The 11,239-nt window shown below is 40.6% G+C and overlaps 1 protein-coding gene across 1 annotated transcript; it reads left to right on the top strand.

The window, feature by feature from the left end:
• Positions 1-356: 356 nt before the first annotated feature.
• LOC137247682 (zinc finger protein 34-like) lies at positions 357-3,245 on the top strand. Its single transcript, XM_067778651.1, has 5 exons — positions 357-1,398; positions 1,464-1,768; positions 1,833-1,935; positions 1,998-2,219; positions 2,328-3,245. The coding sequence occupies exons 1-5, from the start codon at positions 443-445 to the stop codon at positions 2,632-2,634; spliced, it is 1,893 nt and encodes a 630-aa protein (XP_067634752.1). The 5' UTR covers positions 357-442; the 3' UTR covers positions 2,635-3,245.
• Positions 3,246-11,239: the final 7,994 nt, after the last annotated feature.

Here is an 11,239-nt window from a genome sequence, read left to right as displayed (position 1 = left end):
TAAGAAAACAATAGGTGCGAGAGAGCACGATATATTGTGGGAAAGCAAAATTTGTCAGCATGCTATTTCATTTGCACAATTTTTCATTCCAAATCGTCACCCCTGTCAAAAATTCGTGTGGCTGTGTGTGTTTTTGGTCACACGATTTTTGCAGGGAAGTTGCCAAGTTTACGCCAAGTCAACTCAAGGCTATGCTAAGTATCAGTAATAGGGGCTTAAGTATCACTAATGGGCTCTTAAAATATATACGTGATCTATTTTAAAAAAAGACGTTGAACTCCGGAACATCGATATTTGCGATAATGTAAAACTATCGTTAATTTCTGATCATCATCGATAGTTACCTGTAAACAAAAACACCTATTTGTATCTATGAAAGTTTAAATAAGTTTTTGTGGCTATTCCTAATCTGTATTGCATTATTCGTGTAAAATTTCCAAAAATGAATGTTACTTTTAATTCAGCTCAAATGAATGTAGCACGTGGACAGTTTATCGATTGCCTGTGTCGCACTTGTATGAATGAATTAGATGAAGCGTCCTCAAACGGCTCCAACACACACCCGCAATCACAATGGCAATCAATTTTTGACACAATTGACGAAGAGGGCGGTTTGCGTATCGTTGAAATAATGTCCAATACATTACCACAAATAGAAGTGGAAGCCAGTGACGAGCTACCCAAGAAAATTTGCTGGGAATGCATACAGAATTTGGTAAGCGTATATCAGTTCCAGCAGATGTGCATAACATCTCAACATCGGTTGCGCGCATTGATTACTCAATGTAATACTGATTTAATAATGCACATAACCGAATCATCCTTGAGAGATAATAAGAGCAAAAGCGAAGTCTTAAAACAAGAATCGATACTTGGATCCAGAGACCAGCGAATTGAGCTTGATTCTGTGCACTCTTTAAAGGATTTACCTCATTCGACTGATGCTGATATAATAACAATAAAACAAGCCGAGGTAGAGGGAAGCGCCAGCAATTATCTAAAACAAAAAAGTGTTGTACTAGCTACAAAGCAGATGATTGAGTTTGAGTTGCCTGAAGCGCCACATTCAGGCATCGCTGACTCATTACAAAATACCATCGATAAAGCAATTGAGCAATATATTAATTCAAAAGATGATCTCAGCGAATTCCTCAAAAATGAAAGAAGCTATAATGAAGAGTCCAGTGCTGAAGATAGCGAAATCGAGCTCATTGAGAATGAGCTGTTTGATGATAAACCTGAAGTTTGCGATAGCGATGTAGAATTCGTTGAAAATGACCCATGCATTCAAGACGAAGCCAATGTTCAACAAAGTGAAGGTGAAACCATGCATTCAAAGGTCACCGCAGATGACGATGTAATGATAGTAGCAGCAGAACGGCAAGAAATAAGCCCATCGTAAGTACATTCGGTTTACGAAATTATTTCCAATTAATGAGACATATTTTATGTACTCTTTCTAGCACCTCCACATATAACTGCCATTTATGTAATAAATCCTTTAAAAAGCTTCGCTTACTAGACCAGCATTTAAAGCGCCACAAAAAACAAAACAAATTGCCTGTGGAGATAAATGAAAAGAATAATGAGACTAATCGTTTTAATTGTGATATCTGCAATCTTTATTTCTATAAATTGGAGACTTTACAATATCATCGCTTGGAACACAATCCCGATAAAAGGCACTCAAGTAATCATAAATCCCACAAACAAAGCATCAAACATCCTACAGACAAATTAAAATATTTATGCCATATTTGTAATGAAAGTATGATTTTTTATGTATGCCTAAAGCGGATATTTCAAATAAACACGTAAATCTTCATTTGCAGCTTTTGAATATCCCTCTTTGCTAACGTACCATACTTTGCGTACACATCCAAAGGAGCGGACACACTTCTGTAAAGAGTGTGACAAATCATTCGACAGTTTAGAGTACGCCCTTACAATCTGAAGATAAACTATATTAAACTATTTGGTCTATATTATATTTGTAGAAGCCTGGAACAGCATTGCACAACGTATAATGATGACAGACCTTTAGAGCGCTCTAATTATCCACTTATGTCCATCGAGATGTCACAAAAATCACATGAAGATAATACACGTCATATTTGCAATGTTTGTGGTGCTCCTTTCACCACACGTGATCTATTAAGGAAGCATAAAAAGTGTCATAAAGGAGAAAAGCCTTATAAATGCAACATTTGTGAAAAGTGGTAAGATATTATATGAATCTACTCGTAATTTATCATTTCGTAGCATTTACTTAAATATTTTTTTTTTGTTTCAAATTTTAATTCTGACTCAAAATCAAAATGAAACAGCTTTGCTAACATATATCGTAAGAGCCGTCATATGCGCATTCATACCGGTAAAAACCCCTACAAATGCATATACTGCGACCACGTCTTTGGTTGCAGTAATGAACTCCTTAGACATTTACGTATACACTTAGGTGATAATGTTTATAGATGCGAATTGTGTCCGGCATCATTCCGTTTTGCTTCTGAGATGCGTGCACATGTTACTATACATATGCACGATGATGAGGAGACGCGTGCGCGAAATCTGAAAGCATTGCAGGAAGAACAGTCTAGATTGAAATTTCAAATAGTTACCGATGGTGTATAATATGTTTAGAGCCTGATGCTCTATACTTATTGAAGTTTATTTTTTTTCTATATAGTGTATATGAGGAATTCCATATCAAGACGCATTAAGTGCACATGCATTTTGTTTACGAATTTTGATATAATCATATTCACGGTTACAATAACTTCAGAAAAGCAAGTGATATAGTTTCCCAAGGCCGTCGGTTCTATGTTACGGAGCGACTCGGGATTTTTCCCGATCAAGGACTGCCATTTCAGTGTAACCCCATTTAATTTGTTGCGTCCCTCCCACAAATTGTCATCCTCCAGGTAGCTCCTTGCAGCGGGACTGCTCCATATTCTCTTGCTCCGGGAAGGTATCGAACCCAATCAGGGTCCGCCTCCTGACCCCGGTCCTGACAAATGGTTTTGCTGCATCGCCCGAAAAGAATCTTTTTAGGACGGCCATACTCTTGTCAGTGTGCCCCGTGTAAGGGATGGTTGCATCGGACAGTTTGTTCTGGGCTAGACGCCAAAACCAGACGTCCACGTAACTTCTATAAATCTTTTGTGGCTCCTTGCTGTTCACGTCCTAGGACTTCCCGTAGTCTGCGCCTTAGCGCCCCCGCTACCTTCCAGCAGCCCGCTGCTCAGCAAGCCACAACAAGTACCCGCTGTTGCTCGCGCCCCACGGCGCCACCAACTCACACGGCTGCTCGCACTCATACCTACAATCTCCGTAGTAGAGTCGGGGGCAATTCCGAGCATCAGCCCCTGCCCCGTCTTCTTCCCCCTCTTTTCCGGCAGCAATTGTGTAGGTCAGGGAAACAGACTCTTAGTCCCTACCTCCCTTTGCACCGTTTGCCAGCACAGAATATATACGTTTGCGACATCCGCCCAATGCAGCTCCTGCCATCGACGGTGCCACTTTCCTAGATGTTCTGGTCTCCGCGACGGCAACCCCCCGACGGGTTTCATTGCGCCATGTTGCCAGGCCGCATACCCAAATACACCGGGTACCCCAATGCCTACCCAAGGAGGTCTAGTCCCAGGGCCTCAACAGCAATCGCGTTATGGTCTTCCACAACCCAGGAGTAGTCACCCGTCACTTACTCCCAGAGTGACGACGTCTCTCCCTATGCACTTCAGAATTCTGCAGTTAAACTGTAATGGATTAGATCACGGAGATAGTCGACTTCACGAAGCGGCACCACATCCGCATTGCTGCGATTCAATAGACTAAACTCACAGCACCACAAGGCATTGCAGACCTGTTCTGGGTATAATGTCCACAGAAAAGATCGCGAGACCGGAAATGGAGACGGCATCGCGTTTATCATACACCACGTTGTGCAATATCATATATTTGATCCCGACATTGACCGCAGGGACAGTGTCTTAGAACGTCAAGGATTATCTGTCCGGCCGGGCGATGCAAATCTAGAAATCATCAACATATACATCCCTCCTGTCACCTGTTGTCCCAGTGGATACCGCCCTGATATCAGCGGCGTACTTATTGGAAACAATCGCATTATCTTGGGCGGTTTCAATACCCATCACGATCTATGTCATTCAAACTTGCGGGTTGACAGTAGGGGTGATATGTTAGCAGATCAAATAGAAGCAACGACGTTCTGCACTATAAACGGAGACGCCCCACACGTATAGTAGGAAGCTGTCACAGTTCACCGCATATTTCGTGAGCGCATAACTCGTAAACTGCGTCAACTGGCAGCCGATGGTAACATTGGCATTCGACCACCTGTCTATACTTATTTCGCTCGAGCGTCCCGCCGACTTCATCGTCGCGGAAAAACGCACATTCATTAACTTAAAAAAAAGAAAGTGGGACGAATACAAATCCTTTACAGACAACCGCTTTGTTGCCCTCCCTATCCCAACTGATACCCGCCAAGGGGAGCGTGCTTTCCGCAAGGTCATTGAATCCGCCTCGGCTCGTTTCATTCCCGCCGGTAGAATTCCCGAAATTCAGCCCCACTTCTCGGCAGACGCCGCAAGTTTAGCGAGAGAACGTGACCCCCAAATAAGGGATATAAACCAACGCATCAGATTGCTTGTGGATGAACACAAGCGGGCGAAATGGGAGGAGCATCTAAGCGGTTGTAACCTCTCTGCCGGTGTAGGTAAACTTTGGTCCACTGTAAAGTCCCTATCGAATCCGTCTAGGCACAATGACAAAGTTTCCATCGCCTTTGGCGACAAAAAGCTGTCGGATGCGAAAAAATTCGCGAGCGCTTTCTGCCGACAATACATAATGCATTCTACGGTCGACAAAAATAGACGGAGGGCCAACAGACACGCACGTAAACATAAGTTCAGTCCGTCACCAATTACCATCACCAAAGAGGTTGCCATCGGTCATGCTAAACCATCCAAAGCAGTGTGCCCAGACGGCATAGCCATGCCGATGCTTAAAAGCCTAGGGAAAGCGGGTTTCAAATATTTAGCACATGTCTTCAACCTGTCTTTTTCCACCTTTGTCATACCCGAAAAATGGCCAAGGTGGTCCCGCTACTAAAGCCTGGGAAACCAGCTAACATAGGAGAGTCATATCGCCCGATATCTCTCCTATCGCCAGTAGCCAAGACGCTTGAAGCCATTTTGCTACCCCACTTCAAAGCAAATTTGCAGCTAGCCTGTCATCAGCATGGCTTTAGAAAACTCCATAGCACCACCACCGCACTAAATGCCATTAGCACACAGATAAATTGTGGTTTAAATCAGAAGCCCACCATAGAACAGTACTCGTAGCGCTAGACCTATCAAAAGCTTTTGACACGGTCAACCATGGCACGTTACTGCAAGACTTGGAAGGGTCTACCCTTCCCCCATGTCTTAAAAGGTGGACCGCAAATTATCTGGGTGGTCGGCAGGCATCGGTGCAATTCAGAAACGAAATATCAAAGCCAAGAAGAATTAAACAAGGGGTGCCTCAGGGTGGTGTCCTATCCCCACTTTTGTTTAATTTTTACATATCAAAACTACCTTCGCCACCAGAAGGAGTTAATATCGTTTCTTACGCCGATGACTGCACAATAATGGCCACAGGCCCGGGCCCAGAGATCGATGAGCTTTGCAACAGAATAAACGGCTACCTCCCTGATCTCTCCAGTTTTTTCGCCTCGCGAAACCTGGCATTATCACCGACTAAATCATGCGACCCTATTTGCAACTTGTACGTCCCAAATGTCGACCATTTTGAACATCCACGTCGATGGCACTACGCTGCCGACTGTCCTACACCCCAAAATCTTGGGTGTGACGTTTGATCAGGATCTACATTTTGGTGAGCACGCAGCCGCAATTGTTCCGAAAATCCAGAGCCGTAATAAAATCCTCAAAACCCCATGCTGGCAGTACTTGGGGAAAAGACAAAGAAACGCTCATTACCACATACAAAGCAATTGGCCAGCCGTTTGCGTGCTACGCGTTCCCTATATGATCGCCAAGCCTAAAAACTACCAACTGGAAGAAGCTACAGGCCTGCCAAAATACTGCGCTCAGAACCGCCACGGGCTGTCTTCTTATGTCCCCAGAACACCACCTACATAATGAGGCGAGAATACTCCCCATCAGGGTGAGAAATGAGAAGCTAACCAAACAGTTCCTGTTGAATACCCAGAAACCTGGGCATCCCAACAGACACCTGATTGATGAGCCAGCACCGCATAGGGACTTAAGGAGTCATCTCCGTAAGCATTTTGAGGAAATACGGCACCTGAGAACTCAGCCGTATGAAGCAAAAAAACTCAAGCAGGTCCTTGGGGAACTCCACAAACAGGCGTCGGACCTTTATGCCGGGAATTGTCCGGTGAATCCAGTACTCGGGGAACAGTACCCAAAACTCCCCAGGGAAACGCGAGCCACTCTGGCTCAACTTCGTTCTGGATACTGTAACAGGTTAAACTCTTACATATCCATAATCAACCCCGACATACAAAATGTATGCCCCGCTTGCAATGTGTCCCCACATGACACCAACCATCTCTTTAATTGTAATGTGGAACCAACGCCTCTAACACCCCTTTCATTACGGTCCACCCCTGTCGCAACAGCAAGTTTCCTTGGACTCCCGTTAGAGGATATTGATGACAATTTGTGATCGGTCGCAGCTATTAGGTGGGGCGAAACATTGCTACAACAACAACAACAACATATAGTTTTTATATAGTATAGACATTGCCCGATTGTAATTCTTGTGTTTTGATTTGGAGCTCCTCATATGTACCCTAGTAAGGGTTTATGAGTTAAGTAATTACAAAATAAAAAAAAAATGCCGGAGAAAGGCAGATAATTTATTCTAATAATACATAGAAACAGAAAGTAGTCAAGGAAGTTAATGTAGAGTAGCTTATTTAGTATTAAAGAACTATTTTAGTTTTTACGTAATATTATGAACTACACTGCGTAAATTAATACCAAACACAATAGAAGTAAAGTAGAGGATTTTTGCTATAAGGATTTTGCTTATAAGAAAGTACAAGTGAGTGAAACTATAAATATTCAAAACCAAAACAGTTTCATCTTGAATGTTTATTTTCTCTATCATGATCATTTTCTGTTTCCTTTATTTAAAATTTAGGGTAAGGCCTTTTGAAGAAAGCATTTCATCAATTAAGTAAAACATAAAAATTAGTTTTTAGTGTTTTATTATTTTCCTTAAAAATAAATAATATGTTAGTCAAGCTCGGTACAGCACACAACTAGAAATTTTATTGCTAACCCGAGATGTATGAAATGTCTGTCGGTGACCATACCAAATCGCCAACTAAGTTGGGAATCACACATTATTGGCAGCCTGCTCGATAGCTTATTCGAAGAATTAGATTGAGAAAATCAGTATCTCGAAGTTAATTTCAAGTAACCATATCTCTGCCAAAATTTATTATACTTACATTGCGTTAGGGATTTTTTTAAACATATTCTGTGATAGGGCGTTCCTCAACAGATTTTTTAGATGGGACGTTTTTCAAACGTTCGCTGAGATAAGAAGGTTTTTCAGCCAGAAGTCTAGATAACCACCCAGAAAACGAAATAAAGACGCTGCTCAAAGCTTTGGAAAACTTAATAATGCTGCCATAGATAAAAAGAAAAAGTTTTCACTATCGCAGTATCTCATATGGCAATAAAAAGTCAAAGAGTGTTGAAGTATTCATGACTTCTCTGCGAGTACCATTGTTGTTGTTGTTGTAGCAGTGCTTCGCCCCATCCAATAAGCGCGCCCGATCACAAATTTTCGTCAATATCTTAAGAGAGTCCAAGGAAACTTGCAGTTTCAACAGGGGTGTTCTCAGGTCACGTATTTTCCCATAATGCTTGCGGAGATGGCTTCTTTAGCCACTTGGAGGTGTGGCCTCTTCACTCAGATGTTTGTTGGGATGCCCACGTTTTTGGGTATTCAACAGAAACTGTTGTTGGTTCAGCAGTTCATTTCTCTCCTTTATGGGTTTGGTGTTCTGGGGACATATGAAGACAGCCCGACAGGCCTGTATTTTCTTCCAGTGAGTAACCTTTAGGCTTGACGACCATATCGTCGACGCGTAGCATGCAATTGCTTTGTAAGTGGAAATGGACGTTGTTTTTGTCTTTACCCCAAGTGCTGCCGGCAAGAGAATTGAGGATTTCATTATAGCTCTGGATTTTGGGTACAATTGCGGTTGCATGCTAGCCAAATGTAGATCCTGATCAAACGTCACATCCCAATATTTCTGGGTGTAAGACAGTGAGGTACCTTTGTATGTTGCCAGCATTCGATTTGTGAGAAAGTATCAAGTCACAGATTTGTCCCAAAAAATGCGGAGGGTAAGTCTATAAGCAAGTGCATCGCGGTAGAGTTTCAATTGTAGAAGTTAGTATATTGTGTGGGAACGATTGAGTGTCTAACTGCGCTGTCGATAAACTTACTGCTAGCGTTTCCCTGCTGTCCGAATATATTTTCGTGTTAACTTACATGCCTAACTTTTCTACATCAGCTAATAACTCATTCAAATAACAGTTTCCATAGTTGAATTTGCACTGTACAAACTAGATTTACTTCTTTATATTTAACATTATCAAAAATATAAAAAAACTTATTTAAGTATACTTTATATTTGAAATAGTATTAACTATTACCACCTATGAATTCACAATTTAATAACAAACTTTCATAGTATTATAGCTTATTGATAATTTAATTAAATTCAAAAACATTGCTATCATCATCGCTATATATGCATTTAGAAGAAGTTAACCACTGAACGGTTCCGAAGACCTAGTGTAAGTTGTAGTATCTTTGTTTTAAGCGCGTAAATCAAATCAATACTTATGTCTAGATATTAAAAATACACCAAAATGCACCAAATAAATTGGAAAATGTACAAACCTAACAGTTACTTATCATATTTTTTGCTATCGATTGATTGAAAGAAGGCGTTATCAAGACTACCAGTAATAAAATTAAAGAAAAAAAAAACTTTTTGAAAAATAAGCTTTTATTATTGGTTAATAAAATTAACTAAAAAGTAAAAAATAAATGGGCTGTAAAGATATATAACACTTTATAAGTTCATTGTAACCTTTAACGATAATTAGGCTTCTTCGTCTGCGACAAAAAAATTCCATATTGTACATAATTATATATTTTTAACATTAAAACTTTACACCTAAATTATTAAATCTTACAGTTTATATCATAGTCCTAATTGTTCTAATAAAAGCGTGTTACATTGTGATAGCAAGAAAAGGAGGTCCTAAATGTTCTTAATTATACCATCAAAATTTAACACGCTTTTATTAGAACAATTAGGACTTTCTTAAATTTAATTTAAATATCAATTTTTTTTTATTTTTAGTAGGGTAAAATATGGTTTAAATTAGTTATGTAGTTTTTACTTTGTTATTTGTAACGTTTCTCAGCCTATCCATTTCTTTTAATGCATCAACATTACAAGGTTTCTTCGAAGTCAACTTTGAACAGTCAAGTTCTTCGATTCGAAGACCTGCTGAAGACTTAACTTGGCTTAAAGCCACATAAACTTGACCAGTAGCAAATAATTTGCAGCCTAGATAAATAACAACATGATCTACAATAGTTCCCTGCATTTTGTGCACAGTTGAAGCCAACGACAATACAATCGGGAGCATTCTTCTTTCAGCTGTGCCGTGATTAAATTTGGAAGGAAATTGAACTGATTTAGGCTGTATTATGTGACCGCCATCGTTACCAAAGTCTATGCGAACCAATGGTATATCGCTATGGTATAGTTGAACACGTCTGTAATATGGCCATATAATTTCAGTGATGTGACCTATTGCTCCATTTACAAGTCCCTTAGCAACGTCAACGTTACATCTCAACATAACTTTAGCACCAACAAATATTTCTAGTTCTTTTGGAAGACCTCCTGTTTTGTTAATGTCTGAGTGTATTATATTATTAACATCAATCTGATCATTGTTTTTTGTTCCATCATTTAATTGATCTTGCTAATAATCAGTTATCAGTAAGTGAAAGAAATTGTGCTTTTGAAACAGGCATGCTTAACGAACGAAACGATATCATTTCGTTACGATAATCAACGTTAATAAACGAAACGAAGTGACTTCGTTTCGTTTATTAGCGTTGATTATCGTAACGAAATGATATCGTTTCGTTCGTTAAGCATGCCTGTTTTGAAACGATACGTTGAGCCAACTGTCAATAACCAATCGATAAAAACGTTGAGTGAATAGAGCGGAAACCTTTTATGCTCACTAATTTGTAGTAAAGTTGCAGCTGTGCGTTGCAAGAAGTTATCACTAATCAACTTCGCCAGCAGTTGTGCTTTTGGAACGCGCCCCATGTTTTGTTCAACTCATTCAAATGAATTCGTATATATGTGCATACACATGTTCACGTGTTCTTGCAACAACAAAACTTTAAATACATACATACATACATATGAATATACAGATTTTCGAGAAAACATATTGTATGTGTATGCCAAAAGTGGCTTCACTTCGGATATCAGCATCTTCGGTTGTCAGATCTTTCGCGTTCAACGCTGACGCGGTGTCAGGATGAAAAAGACTCAAATAAAGTACTGATACGAATCGCTATGTTTAAATAACCCTGACTGAGTACACGACACTAACCCCCAGCGGGTTAGGGGGTCAGGATATACCCGCGGTAGGTATGCCTGTCGTAAGAGGCGACTAAAATACCCGATTCAAGGGGCTATGTAGCGCAACCCTTCAGGTTGCCAGCGCAATATATAGCTTCTCCAAATGCAATTGTCAACCTCACCTATCCGCGGCGAATCCTGTTTCACTAACAGACTAGGCTCTGGCGACCCTAAGTTCCTCATGGAACTTGGGGGTGGGGAAGGAGGGGATGGCCTGAAGGTTTTATGTGGCCACATAAATCGTTCCCGAGATGGTCGGGCTAGCACGTTAATGGTGCTGTGATACCGGAGCGTACCGGATCTGTATCCGGCAAAGGACCATCACATCGATAACACTCCCCAAAGCCTTCGGGGAGCAACCTTATCGCTACAACAACAACAACAACAACTGAGTACACGATTTTTATATCATGATCCGAATATATTGGGGCATAATCATAATCGAAATAAAATGTGACTAAGTTAGTTGAAGCATTT

This window comes from Eurosta solidaginis, chromosome 4 (genome assembly GCF_040869045.1).
Source record: "Eurosta solidaginis isolate ZX-2024a chromosome 4, ASM4086904v1, whole genome shotgun sequence".
Lineage (NCBI taxonomy): Eukaryota > Metazoa > Arthropoda > Insecta > Diptera > Tephritidae > Eurosta > Eurosta solidaginis.
This window is presented reverse-complemented; position numbering and strand designations above follow the sequence as displayed.

Excerpts from the sequence above, each read along its gene's own strand:
- LOC137247682 (XM_067778651.1), top strand. The coding sequence starts at position 443 with ATGAATGTTACTTTTAATTCAGCTCAAATGAATGTAGCACGTGGACAG. Across the intron at positions 1,769-1,832 it reads ATGCCATATTTGTAATGAAA|CTTTTGAATATCCCTCTTTG; the intron begins GTATGATTTTTT and ends CTTCATTTGCAG. Across the intron at positions 2,220-2,327 it reads TGCAACATTTGTGAAAAGTG|CTTTGCTAACATATATCGTA; the intron begins GTAAGATATTAT and ends AAAATGAAACAG.